Below are 18,946 nucleotides of genomic sequence, written 5' to 3'. Positions count from 1 at the left end.
TCTACCTATTCTTGATGTTGTTTTGACCCTATATCCATATTCTGTACTCCCTCAGTTTTCCCAGTACCTGAAAAGACTCTAATCCTTTACTTTAGGTTAGTTAACAAGCATAGTCACTAAAAACCAGCTAAAATATAATGAGAAGTTAGTCAATCAGAGACTAATATAAACCAATCCATGTGCTCTGCTTTCTTCTTACCCTTGGGGTCAACTGTATTAGGAAAAGGTGTTGAGTTTTTTTCCCCATCTTTTATATGCTTCATTGTTTTCATATGTCATTTATATATTTCTCATTGTAAAAGGGGCCATACAATACAGAAATTGACAAAGCAACTAGAAAACAGTTTTGATGGGGAAATGGAAGAAGGTAATTTGGATTTTTTACATCTATACAGAACACTCTATATCTGAGTGTGCCTATAATGCAAAGAGCTTGAAGAAGTGTGTGTACCCTGCATCCCTGGAAAGAAGGGAATGGAATGGGGTGGAGGTAGGGTTCAAAGGATACCAAAAACAGACCTTACACAAATCAAAACTTTGTCTAACAACCACTCTCAAAGCAAGAAAGGGAGAACTTCCTCTTTTTTCTTTACTCCCTCGGCACTCAACCTTCTTAACCTACTTTCTCTCCCTCAATCCAGAACTCAGTATGTTACTAGTATTATATATTTATTTACACTGTGGGTTAAAGAGGCTTTTATGGATTAGCTTGAGATACTACCATTTAAAATGTTCTTTATATAAAAATGATTGAAATGTCAAACATTAAATTCAAAAATAAGTTTAGAGCATAATCCAAATCAATGCCTGCCTCCTATGGAAGACATAAAGTAAGAGGATAAAATATGATCAATCCAAGAATCAGGACTCTCAAAGCAGAACACTCGGTCTTTGGTATTGTGGAGGCAGATCAATACAAAAGTGAGCTCTTTTTAAAGGCAGAGCTAAGGTAAGCTGGTGACTTCAAGGCTCTTAATTTCTGGTAAACAAACGTAAAGCTAGAAATTTGGCTGTCAGAGTGAGGTCATTCCTGGTCATGTCACTTTTTGGGGAAGGGGAGAGGAAGGCCTGTGAGCGCGCTGCCTCTTTTCAAGGTCGGTAAGAAAGGACCTTGCGCCTGAATTGATATGACAGGAAAGGAATAATGTGTGAGAGGTAATTACCCTGGTTAGGGTTAGCTTAGGGAAATAAAATATACCTGTTTCTCAAGTAAAATGATTTGTGGTTTACTGGTGAACAAAACAACTTTCACAGCACTCGTAAACGGTCTTACCTAACTAACATCTTTCAAATCTAGATATAGGTAACAATGGAGCAAGACTGTCCATTGAAGACCTTTGATACCTGTGATATGCCTTTTTTTTTGTAATATTTATTTTAAATAGTGACCGCAATACCAAAGCAGGTATATTATTTGTATTTGCTTTTTATTAAAAAATGATTGAAATGCCAAACATCAAATTCAAAAAGTTTAGAGCATAAACTACATCAATGCCTACCTCCTATATAAGACATAAAGTAAGAGGATAAAATATGATGAATCCAAGAACTAGGATTCTCAAAGCAGAACACTAGGTCTTTGACACAGATATTTACATTACCTAATACTGTTTTTTTTTTAAATAAAAAAAATATATTTGGTCACCATCACTTTCCACACTTCATTTGAGAAAATGCCAGGTTCAAAGCTGACCTTCCCCTGTTGTTCCTGCTTGAGTCTCTCCAGGTAGGATGGCAGAGGAAAAGGACTTGATTAAAATAAATTATCCTAAGGGCAGAGCAGTGAATGGATCTAACACCGGGAAAAGTATGGGAGAGGAAAAGAGGGAACTGTGCCACAGAAAAAGAGGTGGGCAGGCTCTGGAGAAAGGGCTGAGAAGTGGGGCTGGCGTTTCCTTCCTCCTCCCCGAGCTCCATCCTCTGCCCTACTTTCATGTCTCCCCCTCCCAGCTCTCCCCACCTCTACCCACATTCCTTTCTTCCCTCCCACTCCCAACTCCAATTCTAAAATCTTTCCATCAGTTAATTCTGGGAGTAGAAAAGGGCCCGAACTGACTCTGAGGGAAATACACATGATTAATAGGAATTAAAAAAAAAAAAAAAAGGATGTCTACCCTCAGTAATAATGTGAGGACAGAGAATTAAAACACAGATACTTTGAAAAGGTCTTGAACACAAGTGGAAGGGGCTTTGTAATCAGTCTGCTTTTAGTAAACATCTACACATACATATTCGTTTGACTAAATTTAAATGTACCACAGCCTATTCAAGATTTAAATGGTTGAGCTTTCAAAAATATTTTACAACCAACAAAATTACTGGTATTTTGGTATTTTAAAATCTCACAGAACAGGGAAATAACCAAAACTGATATTACAATTGCTAACGTAAGTAAATAGTTGTTTTCAATGGGCAGCATATATTATAATGAAACCTAAAGTTTGTATGTCTGATATGAAAGCTATGTCATCTTGGAAAATTACACGTAAACCATGCTTAACTCTAGGTGTGCATCAAAATATTCCAACTCCCAGTGATTCTGTGGGTTGGGACAAGCCATCTGAATTTTTAAAAGCTTCGTAGGTGATTCTGATGCACACTACTAGTCAAGAGTAGCTATCTTAGAGGATATTAAATATTACTGCCCTCAACTCCCAATGTACTCTATGTAGTTACAGCAAAACTTTAAAACCTCATATGCAGCACTGCTTTGCCTACAAATCCATTATTAATTTCATCATCTCCTTGAGTTTGCTTTTATTTGATATAAACATCAGAGTAGCAGTTGAAAAAACACATTTAAACTTTCCTTCCCACACCATCAGGAAGTTGTTTAAAACTAAACATATTAAGTCAGAGTTTAAAAGGTAATACATTTAGAGGTGGGCTGGGAACCAAGTGTTAACTTTGGAAAGTAGAGCCACCATCAATCACCCACATGAAGTTAGGAGTAGGCAAGAGTGAAACAAGCGCAGGAGGGGGAAGCTAACTCTTCTCAAACATGTCCTTGTGGCATGGCTTCATTATTTTATTTACACCCATGAGAACTCACCATATATGCTCATGTTCAAATGGAAAGAAAAGTATTATCTCAAGATATGATCTATCGTTCAGATCTTCTATTTTCACATTATCTGTGTAACAGTCGCTCCTACTAATATAAAAAATTAAGAGCTAATTGTATTATTTAGATACCATGGGCTGGTAACTTTATTTATTTCCTTTTATTTCTCATATATATATATATATATAATGAAAGACTAAAGTTTATCAACATACCTTGGGTCAAGAAGACTCCTCAAAAATTTGAAAAGCAAAACCTGGTTCTGAATAGAAAAACAATAAAAATTACAATTAAATATTAAAACAAATTTTTCAAATATTCCATGGTAAAGAACTACTTTAACCTATCCCTTTATGCACAGATATCTGAGTATATCCACAAAGCCCTCTGTACAGATCTAAGAAATTCTAAAGAATCATCTGGAGGTTCTTTATGTCTTCTCAATAATTCTAATCACTGTCGCACATTCACTTCTCAGTGTAAACGGAACACAAACACCCTATTATCGCCCAAAAAAGACCTCTAGTGAGACAAATCCTCGAGCTGTTCCCAGCACAAGGACCCTCGGAGTGGCAGGTGCTTGGAACTGCTCTGTGGATACTGAGCTCTGGATGCACTGATCGGTTTCACCTTGCCTTAACCTGGTCCTCCTGTGGCAATGGGTTGCTGTGAGATAGTTCGTCCAGGGAGGGTGGGAGTTTGAGGTCCAAGTTAACAACCACCACCAAAAAAGTTCATGAATATAAACAACTACAGAAGAGATGCCAATCAAACTGCAACATGTTAGCAATCAATATGCCATAAAATCTGGGTTCTGTTTTTGCCATTTACTCACTTACGTGACTTTCTGTAAGTTACTTATCCTCTGAGCAATTCAATTTCCTTATGTGGAAAAAAAAAAAAAGAGGACAGCAATATCTTCTCTGCCTTCCACATTGGGTAGTAGTGAGGGTTAAATGAGATAAACCTTCAAATACTACAAAAATATGAATACTTCTAAATTCTTGGGAAACCTATGCAAAAATTGTTATTGTTTAGTTTTTCTTTGTTTTTTATTTTTTGACACATTCACACTTTATCTGTAAAAAATGGGGGACTCTTAAAGATGAAAAAGATTAATATAAAATATGATTTAAAAATATATTTATTTTTATCAGTCTGATTTTCTATTTTTTCACTATCACTTTGTGTTATTTTACATGACTTTCTTCTCGGTTATAACATAACATTCTGGCAATTTTTCATTTTAAGAATTCTGAAAACAATTGGTCAGAGGCGTATTTCTTGCCATCAAAAGTAAAGGTACTTTGTAAGATCTATGTGGGATTCTTGCACAATTTATAAAGCTATGCAATAAAGTAAATACTTCATTTCTTTAAAAGAAATGTCTAAGACTCCACAAACAGACCTTTTTTTTTTTTTTTTTTTTTTTTTTTTTTTTGAGACAGGGTCTCACTCTGTCACCCAGGCTAGAGTGCACTGGCATGATCACAGCTCACTGCGGCCTCAACCTCCTGGGTTCAGGTGATCATCCCACCTCAGCCTCCCGTACAGCTCGGACAAAAGGCACCCACCACCACGTCCAGCTAATTTTCTGGATTTTTTTGTAGAGATGGGGTTTCACCATGTTGCCCAGGCTGGTCTTGAGCTCCGGAGCTCAAGCGATCTGCCCGCCTGGGCCTTGCAAAATGCTAGGATTATAGGTGTGAGAAACTGTGCCCCGCCCATACTTTACTTTTATATATTTGTCTGATGAATGACATTATATTCACCTACTGGGCCTGTCTCTTAATATCCGTAGAGACTACAAAAAAAAAAAAGAAAAAGAAAAAAAAAAAGAAAAGAAAATCTTACAAGTGATCATTTTAAATCTTAAAGGACAATGACAACACAGCCACCACCACAGGCAAAATTTACCAGAAGTGCTGACTTTTAAAGGGGAGAGAAGCTCTGGAGGTTGAGAGTAGTTTTGGTAGAAACCTCCTCCTACCCTCCCTCACTAGACTGGATTTCATGTCCTTCCGTGTACTACTTTAGTATCCTGGGCTCCATTAGCATTCCAATCAAGCTAGTCTGTAATTGTCTTTTGGCTTATTTGTCTTCTTCCTAGAGAGCAGGATCACACTTACGTGTTTTTGTATCCTCAGCACTTAACGTTTTTGGCCCAGAGCCCGTACAGGAGTATTTATTGAATTAACGGGTGAGTCTTTTTCTTGAGTTAATGGACCTCATCATTATCATGCTGGACAACCAAGCCTGATATCTGGGAGTTGTTTTTAACTCCTCCCATCACATTCAACTGATTTCCAGATCCTATACATTTTACTTCACAAAAATGTCCTAAATCTGTCCTCTCTAACTGCCACTGACTTAGTGCTAGCTCTCTCCATCTTTTGCCTAGACCTTCTTCTCCCTCCTCCATTTGCTCTCCTTTCCAGTCCATTCTCCCCACTGCTATCCAAAGTTCATTTTCTGTAAAATGGATCTAATGATACTGCTCTTTAGCTTTAAAAAACTTCAATAATTCTCAGTACACAGAAGACAGTTTAAATTTCATAGCATCACATATGAAACCGTTCCGTATTTGTCTCCAAGCTGTATTTCGCAACCCCTCTAGTTTAGCTCCTCCCCTCCAGCCTATCACTAGTAGCTTAACCTAATGCCACTTCCACCATCACCCCCCGCCGACGTCATGCTTCACACAGACCTGACTGTTCTCTGAACATGTATGCTGCTTTATGCCTTCAAGGCTTTTATACCCAGAACCTTTTTATTAAGAAAGCCCTGCCCAAGTCTCTGCTTGGAAATCTGACATTAGGCATTCAAGACCAGATTAGGGATCTCTGGGCATTCTTGTCTTTCTCGCAATCCATCACCCTCTTCTTCTCTTGTTCCTACAGTACTTTTCACATATCTCTAGTGTAGCTCTTTCAACACTGGACTATAATTATGCAAGTGCTTCTCTGTTCTAGAGGAAAAATTTAAGAAAAGGTTGTATTCTTATTTCTGTCCCTAGGGCCTAGCACACTGGTAGAGAGTGGAGCTGCACTAAATGTTCGAATGAATGAATTCCATATTTTTGTCTCTCATGCCAGCTACCTCCTACTCACTGCTCTGATTTCCTTCTTGCACAGCTATTCCCAACCACTATTAATGTCACTTGAGGACTCTGGGTGGTGCTTCATGTCCCTGTCATTGTCCTATTCCCTGCCTCTATCACTTGTGGCTACAATGACAGGGAGCAAACTCAACATCAGCACGGCCATGGTAAGTGGTAAGTGGAATACCTTAAACAGTCCATTCAATAGTACTTCTAACTGAGCTTCTCAATATTTACCATGCATATAGCTGTATTCCAGTTAAGATTTTCCAAGAAAAATTCTAAACAGCACAATTTCAGGATGACAAAGTTTTGAATAAATATGAATTTCAAAGAAAACAGGGTTGTGGGCCAGGCGCGGTGGCTCACGCCTGTAATCCCAGCACTTTGGGAGGCCGAGGCAGGCGGATCATGAGGTCAGGAGATCAAGACCAACCTGGTAACATGGTGAAACCCTGTCGCTACTAAAAACACAAAAAAATTAGCTAGGCATGGTGGCAGGCACCTGTAGTCCCAGCTACTCAGGAGGCTGAGGCAGGAGAATGGCTTGAACCCGGGAGGCGGACCTTGCAGTGAGTGGAGATCACACCACTGCACTCCAGCCTGGGCAACAGAGCGAGACTCCATCTCAAAAAAAAAAAAAAAAAAGAAAACAGGGTTGTGGATCCTACAGCAAAAGAAAATGGGAGAAGGGAGGATCTGTGGATTAGGATTTCTAGAATAAGTACATTATAGTTCCAGAAATGCTTCTTTGAAGCTCATATTTGTATGCACAAAGATGAACTCCCTCATTTCCAAACTAAGAGATCATCATACAACTGCTCCCAACCACACACACACACACACACACACACACACACACACACACACAGTATTAGGTTGGTGCCATTAAAGAAATGGCAAAAACCGCAATCACTTTTGCACCAACCTAATAGAAACTGCTAATAAATGTCAACTGAAGAAATCACTACAATCAAAACTTCTTAGGTGACGATTTAATAATTGTCTCTCCACTAGATATTTTCCCCCAATATATATTTGCAATATGTACCTGAAGTTTTTTAATGACCGTTTCAATATGTCCAGAAAAGTGGGTGGCAACCAGCTCCGCAGCTTTACAAGGCTTCAGGGACACAAGTTCCTGGAGTTAAAGGAAAAGACAAAGCCATCTCTAATGGCTCATTTAAACAGCATATCCACAGATGTGAGGCATGATTACCTACCTCAATACAGTCGCAAGCTTCCATACTGCATTTCAGCAGACCTTGATATACGGCCTCAATTTAAAGTGCACTTTGCAAATGAGCAAAACTAGAAATGTGCCATGTAAAAAAAAAAATCAAAATTTCATTTAAAGAAAGGTAATTCAGAATTCTTAGAAAATGAAAGCACTATAGAATTCTGGATTTCCGCCATGATACCTGCAGGAGAAACGGAACAAAAGCTTCCCAAATTTCCTGTCAATGCATTTCACCCTGGAGCTTAAATAACTTGAAGAAACGAGAAAGAATAGTTGTAATTTATCTGGCCGAGAATTTTAAAACTTTACTTCTGGTGCCTAGTGGATTTAGAAACTGCAAGCATTTTAAGAAATAAACTTCAGGTCTTAAATTTTATATGAGAGTAAAATGTTGACCACTTTTAATTAAACATTGTTAATAAAATCTATTTGTCAAATATAAGACTTTTAATTTGACCTCCCCTTGGACTTTCCTGGACACTACTGGCTATCCTTTTCTTTTTAAAACTCTCTTCTTACTTGGTTTCTGTCACCTAATATTCTACCTTTCCAATTGTACCTTCTCTGTGGGGACACTATGATCAAACACAACCACAATACATGGCTAAAACACAAAGACCAAATGTAGACCAAAATAGGTATTATTAAATAAAACTCAGACAAGCCACTATGACTGCAATATTCACAATGTATCTCTTAATTATTGTGTTAGGTAGTACTTGTAGATTCGTAATAATTAGCTGCCACAAATAACTGTAGTTTACATAACTTTAATGCAATACTCCTGATGAGAGAGAAGGTATAACTAAATATTACAAAGGACACTACTACTGATCTGTAGCCATTCAAAAATAAGCTACGATGAATGAATTTATGCCAAGAATTTGGAAATTCAGACAAAATAAATTCCTAAAAAGTATAATTTAATAAACTGACTTGAGAAGAAATAGCCTGAATTGATTTTTTTTTTTTGGTAGAGACGGGGTCTTGCTATGTTGCCCAGGCTGGTCTGGAAGTCCTGGGATCAAGAGATCATCCTGCCTTGGCCTCCCAAAGTGCTGGAATTACAGGCATGAGCCACCATGTCTGACCCTGATTTGATTTTTAACCATTAAAATAACTGAGTAGTTTAAAAACTTTCCATATGAAAAACTGTAGGGTCAAATAGCCTCACTGGTAAGTTCTAGCAACCATTTAAGGAAGAAATAATTCCAGCCTAAACTAAACCTCTTACAACAGAGAATAGAAAAAAGAAAAGTTCTTCAGCTCATTGTAAGAGGCTAGTAACATTTTTCACACCTTAAACCCAATAGGACAAAATTACAGATCAATCTGAATCACAAATATTGATATAAACATCCTAAATAAAAATGAAATTCAGCAATGTATAAAAATAATATATCAGGATCAAGTTTCACTTATCTGCAAAAATCAAGGTTGGTTTAATACCAATAAAATTTAACACAAAAAACAGAATAAGGAAGAAAACATGATAAAACTCAAAATCCATTCATGAGGAAACTCTTGGCATACTAGAAATAGAAGAAAACTTCCATAAAAATCCTTACAGTAAACATACTTATGTTAGAAATGAAATTTTTAAAAATGCCATTAACAACAGCATTAAAAATATGAAGTTGTGACAGTAAGCATAACAAAGGATGGGGCTGGGCATGGTGGCTCATGCTTGTAATCCTAGCACTTTGGGAGGCCAAGGCAGGTGAATCATTTGAGGTCAGGACTAGCCTGGCCAACATGGCAAAACCCTGTCTCTACTAAAAATATAAAAATAAACTGTGCGTGGTGGCCATATCTGTAATCCCAGCTACTTAGGGAGGATGAGGAGGGAGAATCATTTGAACCCAGGAGGCTGAGGTTGCAGTGAACCTAGATGGTGCCACTATACTCCAGCCTGGGCGACACAGTGAGTGAGACTGTGTCTCAAAAAAACAAAACAAAACAAAACAAAAACAAAGGATGGAAATTCCCCACAGAGAGCATTAAAAACTTTATAGGAAGATATTAAATAAAGGATTATACCATACAGTCATAGATATGAAGACTCAATATTGTAAAGATTGCAAATTATCTTCAAAATTATTGATAGATTCAGTGCAATGCCTGTCATAATCATGAAGTTAAAAAAATGTTGGTGAAACTTGATAAGTTGATTCTAAAATGTATTTGGAAATATCAAAAGTCAATAATAGCCAAGATTCTGTTAAAGATATCAAGACTCATTATACAGCAACAATATTAAAAATAGTGTGGAACTGATGCAGAGATGGACAAACAGACCAATGGAACAGAAGGTCCAGAGAAATAGACTACACATATAGATCCTTGATATACTCATCACAGAGGTAGCATTGCTGAGCAACAGGAAAAAGCAACCTTTAAAAATAACTGCTGCTGGGAAAATTGGGCATCTGTATTCTAAAAATTTAACTCGACTTCCATCTCATACTATGTACAAAAATTACTTTCAGGTGGAACTCAGAGCCAAAGATTAAAAAGAAATAAGAAAGCAAGCAGGACATAAAGGGGGGGGAAATGATTATTTTGACCACTTAAAAACACACACACACACACACACACACACACAAAGATCGAAAGGAAAAGCCACAGAATGGGAGATGGGAGAAGATATTTGCAATATATATTGCTGATAAAAGACTAACATCCACAATACATAAAGAAATCTTCCAAAACAGTAAGTATGAGACATTCAAACAGAAAAGTGGGCAAAAAACTTCAGCAGGCACTTCACAAAAGAGAAAATTTAAATGCCCAATAAACATATGAAAAGGCTGTCAGTCTTATTAGTAATTAAGGAAAGGTAAATATAAAACATAATTAGGTATCATTACACATCCATTAGATCGTGAAAGATTTAAAGTCTGCCAAGGATATAGAATCCATAGGAACTCATACAGTGCTGGCATCCAGTGAAATTTAAAATATTAATCTCAACTAACTAGGAATTATATACACTAGAGCAGAGATTATGAGTTAGCATACATCAGAATAATGTAGGGGATTGCTGGGCCTCACCCCCAGAGTTTCTGATTCAGGAGGTCTGAGGTGGAGGTCCAAACTTTGCATTTCTATCAAATTCTCAGCTGATGCTGTGATGGTTTGGGGACGAAACTGAGAATCACTGCCTTAGAGAAATGTATGTGGCTATGCTCAAGATGCACATATACGAATGATTGTGAACAGACTGTTCTTAATAGTTAAAACTAGAAACAACTGAAATGCCTAGCAGCAGTAGAATGGATAAACTGTGATATACTTATAAAATCGAATACTATACAATAAAAATCAACTGCAGCTATGTAAACAAAAGGTACAATCTTCTCAAACAAAATACTGGGCAAAAATAAGAAAATAAAGTATCATTTCATTTTCACAAAGTTCAAGAATAGGCAAAACAAAAACATATATTTAGGGATGCATGCATATGCAGTAACAGTATACAAAAAGGTAAGAAACTGTCACAAAAACCAGGATAATGGCTGTATGGGGGAAGGGGGGAAGAAAAAACTGTGATCAGAAAAGAATATATGGGAAAAGTCTGAGGTATGCAAATATAATATTTCGAGGACCTAGGATGTTTGCTTTTCAATTTTTAATTAAGCTATACATTTGTTTTATGTACTTTTTTGAATGCTTTATAAATTTCAAAATATAACATGTCAACACAATCTAATGAAATCTTTCATATTCAAAAAACCATCTGAACCAGAGATTGGTCATCTAAGAAAGACTTTCAGGGATCTGTATATCCCTGAAACTTTAAACAGAATCATGTATCTATGTACATGTGCAATATTATGAGGCATAAATCTTTCATTAGAGTCTCAAAAAAAGTGTTAAGAACCACTAAGCTATAAACTAAGTGTATCTTGTCAGAAAACTTCATTATGATGCCTTTTTGTCCTATGTATTTAATGTTGATTATATTTACATTACTGAAGACACAGAAGTCCTTCAACAAAAGCTTATACACCTGTCATTGTGGCCTTAAGAGATATTAAAAAGTTCAAGGTGAAAAAATATGCAGATGTGGGAAAAACTAGTCAGCAAAAATAATTATTGTGTAGCAAAAATACTTCTTGCTCCCCCAGCTTGAGTTTTTTGCTGAGCAATGTTTGCTCATTGATTAATTTTGAGCAATGTTTGCTCATTGATTAATTTATCACATTTCACATAATGCAGAGATGTGGCTTCATTTTTGATGTCTGGAATCCATGTGCTCAAACCACTGTATAATGCAGATGAGGTGAAATGAGAACTGAATCATAATATAAGCATGGAGACTTGAAGAGGAGGATGAAAAAGAATACTAAATGATTAAAGGGAAAAAATATAAAACACAAAATCAGAGAATGACTTGTTGGGTTATTTTGCCAAGATACATTCATCTTGTTGTTAGCAGGAATATAACAACACTAAATAATATATTCCATGTTCTCAATCCTATATACAGCAGTGTGGAAATTACTTCAGACCACATATCTCATGACTGGCTATACTACCTTTTGTGCCAGATATTTCACAAGAAGATGTTGTTCACACCTCTGATCTTTCTAAACTTTACAACCTTCGGGAACTAAAACAAAGTATCCACATCATATCCTTTCTTATAGTTTTTAATATCTATAAAAAATGTTCAAACATGTTGAATAATCATATCTTTACTACATCTCTAAATCCACCACCTGACTCTTGCTATAAGAAGAACGAGAGCAACTCTGTAGATATAAATGTTATTTCCAAAAGTAGGATTACCTCAGTTTAAATGTTATTTCCAAAAGTAGGATTACCTCAGTTTAAATGTTATTTCCAAAACTAGGATTACCTCAGTTTAAATGTTATTTCCAAAAGAGGATTACCTCTTTTCTTACTACTTTTTTTCAATCATCAGAAATAAACAGAATAGATAAAATAACATAAAACATAAAAATAAGAGATTTCAACAAAACTGCTAGTTCTGTTGGATTCTGCGGTAAGGAGTATGTTATGAACATAAGGAAACTAAAGTAGGAAGTGATTTTTGGGTCCCATTTCAGAACACATTGTGATCACAGCCCTCATCACGCAAGTAGTCTATTTGTATATCTAGAAGCATTGTTTCTTAATAGGAACTTTTTGTTTCAATAGAAGTGAATACTTGCATCCTCTGTAAAATAGCAGGCATCAACAAAATCAGTGAATTAGTTGACCACAGCTAGGTCAGAATCATCATCCTGTTATATAAGGAAGAGAAACACATCAGAGAGAAAACTCATTGCAGTAATTTTTCTAAAAGTCCATTAGATGATTGGAGGGAATGGCACTCATCACATATTAGGAAAAAAGGACAAGCAGTACTCTCAGAATCATTCTACGAACTTTGTAAAAACGTATTAATAATAGTTTGTCACTGGCTGATTGAACATGGGCTAGTTTCAGAAGTCATGATGTAATAGATTGCATGTGACACAGACTTTATGAATACAAATATGAGGTAGAATAATTACACGAAAAAGATTTCAACCCTAAATTAAATCAACTTAATATGATACATGCCATTGCTTCGTTGGCACAAAGTTAACTTGGGTTAGATGATCATTCAGATGGTGAAGTGTGAAGTTTTGCGCATCAGTACCTCAATATGATCCATTGCTTTCTGCCATACAGACTGCTTCTCCTCTGCACTGTGTCCGGGAATGGATAAGATATTGTGAATGTAATTAAAGACTTCTTCCTGAAGAGCACAAGACAATATAATTTATTCATTCATTCACTCACTCAAGATTTAGTCCCTACCAACTGAACCAGTCTTGGTAAACATCTGTTATCTGAAGATGAAAAATCATCTGGAGATAGTTAACTGATGGAAAACTCTGTCCCTAAAAATAAAGAGTAATTGTTTAAAATTTAGGGTAGACTCTTAGAAGCAAAAAATCAGTTCTAATTAATTTTGGTTTGAATTTATTAATCTTCAGTGACCTAATGAAGGAGTATCACACTTTGGCTTTTGGGGATCCCATTGTCCACATTCCCAATTTCAGCACAAACCACTCCTGCCCTTGTCTATTATGCTCCACCTATACTGATTTTCACTTCATCTATATGATCTCTACTCAGCTCCTTGAACATGTCAATTTTCCCCACCTCAGGTCTCTTGCATATACAGTTACCCATCCTGGAACACTCTTCTTGGCTCTTTCCTTCACTGGCTTCTCAAATTCCAAAACTCAGTTTATATGTCACTTTCTCTGAAATTCCTTCCCTGGCTACTCTGTGTAAGTCAGTTCCCCATCATCCTCTAAAGTTGCACTCGGTTTCTCTTCCCTAGCATTTATGCCAATTTGTAATCATATTTGACTTTGTTTACTGTCAGTTTCCATCACTAAATTATACATTCCAAAACTGCAAGAACTGTATCTGTTTTAATTATCAATGTGTATTTGGCTCATACACATGTGCAAATATTTCTACTCAACAGTTATTTGTACTCAATAAGAGGGAAAGTTGAGTAAGAAAAAAGAGTAAAGCAGTATCTTGACTCACCTCTCGCAGAGGGTCACGTAAGTAGCAATCAATAATTTTGTCATATTGGTGTTCTCTTTCATACATAAATTCACAAATTTGATAGCTAGAATATAAAGGGAAAAACTTCAGTGTACCAAACAGGGAGGTTTTTGAGACATTTGCTCTGGCACACAGGTTAGTATTAGGAAAAGTGGGCCGGGTGTCCTGGCTCATGCTTATAATCCAAGCACTTTGGGAGGCTGAGGCAAGAGGATTGCTTGAGACCAGGAGTTTGAGATCAGCCTGGGCAGCATAGCAAGACCCCGTCTCTACAAAAAAACTAAAAGCCAGGTATGGTGGCATGTGCCTGTCATCTGAGCTACTACGGAAGCTGAGGCAGGAGGATTGCTTGAGACCAGGAGGTTAAGGCTACAGTGAGCTATGATCGCACCACTGCACTCCAGCCTGGTCAACACAGGGAGACCTTGTCTCAAAAGAAAAAAAAGAAAAATTAATATAGTAGATGTGATTTCTATTGTTAAATAAAGTTACAGTGAATAACTAAGGGAGATGAGTATTTGCCGTTAACCTTTAACTATAGGTTCAAGAGGCTGCTAAATATTATGTTTATAAAAAATTTCAATGCTGAATACAAAAGAAATACTAAAACAATAGTGTATCACATAAGAAATAGTGAATATGTTAGATATTGATAATTTACAAAAATTTTACATAAAGTTCCTCTGTTCAGAATTACATGTCATATAAATACAGCATACTAGGTAAGTAGCAATGTGATCATATCATCTTATTTACTACGTCAAATACTGCATTGTCTCTAATATATCTAAGATAACCATCAACAATTTATGAAACATGGAAATATTAAAGAAAAAATCTAAAATAATAAAACATATAAGACTATTTCACTTTATGTTTAAACAACTATATAAAAGTTTCATATCTGCCCTATCAATTTCTGCAAATTTTACTAATTTCTAGAATTCAATTAAAAGGGAAAAATTTTCACCCTTAGGTTATTGTTATTTGTATAATCTTTCCTAATTAAAAAAGCAGCAATGTATCAATAAACTGGGCTTTAAGTTAGAGAAATGTAATTTAATATTTCTATGGCAAACTAATATACAGCCTCAAAACAACTTACAACTCAGCTTTTTCTGCCATCCGGATGAGTCGACTCTCTTCAAATTGAACTATGCCTCCAGCCTGCAGCAATTCTAAAAGGACCTGAGTATTTACAACAAATGAGTAAAAACCCTTGAGAATTTACTAGCTCTTTAAGAGTGCATTCAGCCATGCAGACTATAACATCTAATTTTTTCTTCTGTATTCTTAGTTGATGATATTTTGGCTTGCTGTCACATATGGAAGGGGTTAGACTGACATTATAAACTTGATCATACTGCATTTAAGCCCTATAAAGATAAATGGCTCCGCTTTCCAAACATGGAAAGAACGCAACAGTGTTTACGAATAAAGCCCTATTAGACACTGCGCTTACTCTCTGCTAAGCTAAAATATCCATATATATCTTTCAAGAAGTGAATTTTTATCTCACTTTTATGTCTTACGGTTCTTTACAATCTGTCTATCCACAGCTGGTATCCATGTTTACATGTTCATTTTTTAAAAATTAAGTATTGGGGCTTTTCATAGCAGCACTATTCAAAATAGCCAAAGGGTGGAAACAATCCAAATGCCCCTCAGTGGATGAATGAATAAACAAAATGTAGTATATGCATACAACGGAATACTGTTCACTAGGAAGAAAACCTGATACATGCATGCTGCGGCATGGATGAACCTTGAACACATTCTGCCAAGTGAAATAAGCTAAATACAAAAGAACGAGTACTGTGACTGCACTTACGTGAGGGACCTAAGGTAGTAAAATTCATAGAGACTGGTAGTTACTAAGGGCTGGGGAGAAGAAAACAGGGAGCGGGAGTTATGATTTAATTGGTATGGTAGTTCAGTTTGGGAAGATAAGAGTTCTGGGGATGGATGGTGATGAGGATTGTACAATGTGAATACCACTGATGTATACACTTAAAAATGGTTAAAATGGTAAATTATGTGTTATGTCTATTTTACCACAATAAAAAGCAAACAAAAATATTGGAGCTCATAGAATTAATTTTTACAACACTAAGCAGCTGAAATGAGGGGGCCCATATACTATTTGTATTCAATATAATTTAAGAGATAACCAAAATTTTACCAGCTGTTCTTTTACCTAGGATACTCTGCAGCAGTCACTGGGCCATAGCTGTGCGGATAAAGGGGTCACTGTTGCTATCCGATAGTCTCAACTTCCCAGCTGCGTATGATTACCACAGTGCCATAAAGCCATACTTCAGCACAGCTCTCATGGTACTTAATTTTAGTAGTTTACTTACCTGACAAAATCTGGCTATCAATACAAAATGGGTTGACTCTCTTAGTGCCCACAATTATGGTGGGTATGCTTTTTAAAGAATCCTACTCCTCAAGGCAACCTCAAGAAAGTGGCATGAACAGAAAGAAGTGGTACTCAAACAGTTACTATCTCACGATAATTAGTGGAGGGACAGGTGGATTCTAGTCTCCAGAATGGTCAGCCCTAATGCAGTGGGGTTTTAGGGCACTCTCAAAAATTAGGTATGTCAATACTCAGGACCCTGCAGCTTTTTTGTTTCAGGACCACAGCAGCTAGCAGTAGTTACCAGATTAATGATGCCAATGGAATGCAGGGTACAAGAAGTCCTAGCTGTTGCTACATAATAGGGGAAGATGAAGTAGTTTCTTTGATGTCACGGTAGATACAAGACAGATCCAGTCTACCTAGGAATTTAGTTTGATATAAGCTTCTTACACATGTACCTCTAACAATCATCCACTCTATTTTCTGGTTCCCACTGACTCTAACTTCGTATTAGGGTTTGGCACAAGTAATTGCCCCTCATGTGTAGTGAAGTCTAGCACAGAAGAATTCTTTCTGGCTTACTCTTCTTTCCTATTTTTTAACAAAAAGAGTTCTAGTAGTTCATACCTGCTGTCTTTCAGAGTGTCGGGAGTCATCGTCAGGACTACAAAGGAATTCAAGGACCTGGGCGAAGAAAAAGTATTTTTTATTTGATATCAGCATCTAGACATTAATACTCTCATAATAAAAATAATAACTACCCTTTCAAATAACCAACTCATTCACACCCAGACATAACAAATACCACAGGTGTAGGCTACCTTCCCAACTGATTAACCTAGTACATGTAACATCAGGTTCAGGTGTGCTAACTATTTATTTATTTATTTATTGAGACAGAGTCTCACTCTGTCGCCCAGGCTGTAGTGCAGTGGCGCCATCTCAGTTCACTGCAAGCTCTGCCTCCCGGGTTCAAGTGATTCTCCTGCCTGAGCCTCCCGAGTAGCTGGGACTACAGGTGCCCGCCACCACGCCCGGCTCATTTTTTGTATTTTTTTTAGTAGAGACGGGGTTTCACTGTGTTAGCCAGGATGGTCTCGATCTCCTGACCTGGTGATCCGCCCGCCTCGGCCTCCCAAAGTGCTGGGATTACAGGCGCGAGCCATCGCATCCGGCCTGGCAACACAACTCTAAGAGGCTGGGCGCAGTGGCTCACACCTGTAATCCCAGCACTTTGGGAGGCCGAGGAGGGCAGATCACTTGAGGTCAGGAGTTCAAGACCAGCCTGGCCAGCATGGTGAAACCCCATCTCTACAAAAAATACAAGAAATTAGCCGGGCGTGGTGGTATGTGCCTGTAATCCCAGCTACTCAGGAGGCTGAGGCATGACAATCACTTGAACCTGGGAGGCCAAGGTTGCAGTGAGCCAAGATCGTGCTGCTGCACTCCAGCCTGGGCGACAGAGCCAGACTCTGTCTCAAAAAAAAAAAAAAAAAAAGAGAGAGAGAGAAAAGAAACATAACTATAAGGCAGTGTTGTCAATATACCTTAACTTTAAGTTTCCTGATACGATACCATGGACCTAGCAAAGCATGGGCTTAGGAGTCAGGCCACTTGAATTTGAATACTAACGCTATTAAGACTTAATATTTACTGCTAATAATAACACACTAAGTATGACCTTACATGAATTACTTAATCTCTCCAGGCTTCAGTTTCCTCATCTATAAAAGGAGGATAACTGTCCCTATTTTAGAGCTGTTGAGAGGACTAAGGTAACATACACACATAAAGCTTTGGAACAATGTCTGCCATTGTGAAGTACTCAGAAAATGCTAGTCATTTTTAGTTACTTTCTCCAGACAAAAAGTATTTTCTTTGCCACCTGTGGAAAAATAGCTATTTAAGCGGGATTACAAGAAACCTTGAAAGTCATTTGTAAGTAAATTGAGATTGTACAAAAGTAATCTTTTCTCCAGATGATGGTCATAATAGTCTTACTACCAGTGAGATGGGGGAGATTCTTAAATTGGGAAACTCTTGAGCAAAGAATTCTAGGCAATTCAGAGCAACAGAATAATTGAGAAAACACAATCTCTATAAACCAATCTCCACAAAACATACCCATACACCCATATACACATACCCCCCTAACTTAGATCCAAAACCTGAACAGGCCTCTCCTTGATAAGGTATTTACCCAATAGTCTGTCACATCAGGAAACAGTGTAATCCAGGGAACTGTGCGCAGTAAACAGGAAAAAACCTTTTAGTTTTCACTGCTAGACACTTACCTGATCAAAAAGTGTTCTGTTTACAAACAAGGTGTTGTCAGGCTTTGCAAGCTGCCGAGCAAGGAAGGTAAAGAGACATCCTACTTGTGAGGGGGTAAAGTCTGAATTCTCCACCATTACCTGAAGAGCAAAGGAGACCATTTATTCAATACACCATTTGGTTTGATGAAAAAAAAAAAAAAATACAATTAGAAGACGGGATAGCCTCATAACTGAAGATGAGTAAAAAGATTCTTTTATTGACTGTGCAACAATTGAATTCAACTCCATTTAGAATAAGCACAACCACTTGCATACTCTG

At 37.1% G+C, this 18,946-nt stretch overlaps 1 protein-coding gene across 2 annotated transcripts in view; it reads right to left on the bottom strand.

The window, feature by feature from the left end:
* Window positions 1-18,946, bottom strand: part of VPS8 (VPS8 subunit of CORVET complex) — a 239,072-nt gene that overhangs the window by 107,210 nt on the left and 112,916 nt on the right. For both annotated transcript variants that reach the window (XM_063704436.1, XM_004038141.4), the window contains exons 29-35: window positions 18,646-18,765; window positions 16,979-17,035; window positions 15,092-15,174; window positions 13,966-14,050; window positions 13,058-13,156; window positions 7,216-7,305; window positions 3,280-3,326 (exon numbers count right to left, since the gene is read on the bottom strand). In XM_063704436.1, coding sequence (XP_063560506.1) covers window positions 3,280-3,326; window positions 7,216-7,305; window positions 13,058-13,156; window positions 13,966-14,050; window positions 15,092-15,174; window positions 16,979-17,035; window positions 18,646-18,765 — 581 coding nt within the window. The remainder of the gene's footprint in view (window positions 1-3,279; window positions 3,327-7,215; window positions 7,306-13,057; window positions 13,157-13,965; window positions 14,051-15,091; window positions 15,175-16,978; window positions 17,036-18,645; window positions 18,766-18,946) is intronic.

The sequence above is a fragment of the Gorilla gorilla genome, chromosome 2 (genome assembly GCF_029281585.2).
Source record: "Gorilla gorilla gorilla isolate KB3781 chromosome 2, NHGRI_mGorGor1-v2.1_pri, whole genome shotgun sequence".
NCBI lineage: Eukaryota > Metazoa > Chordata > Mammalia > Primates > Hominidae > Gorilla > Gorilla gorilla.
The sequence above is the reverse complement of the archived record's forward strand: the minus strand, read 5'-3'. Positions and strand labels throughout refer to the sequence as shown.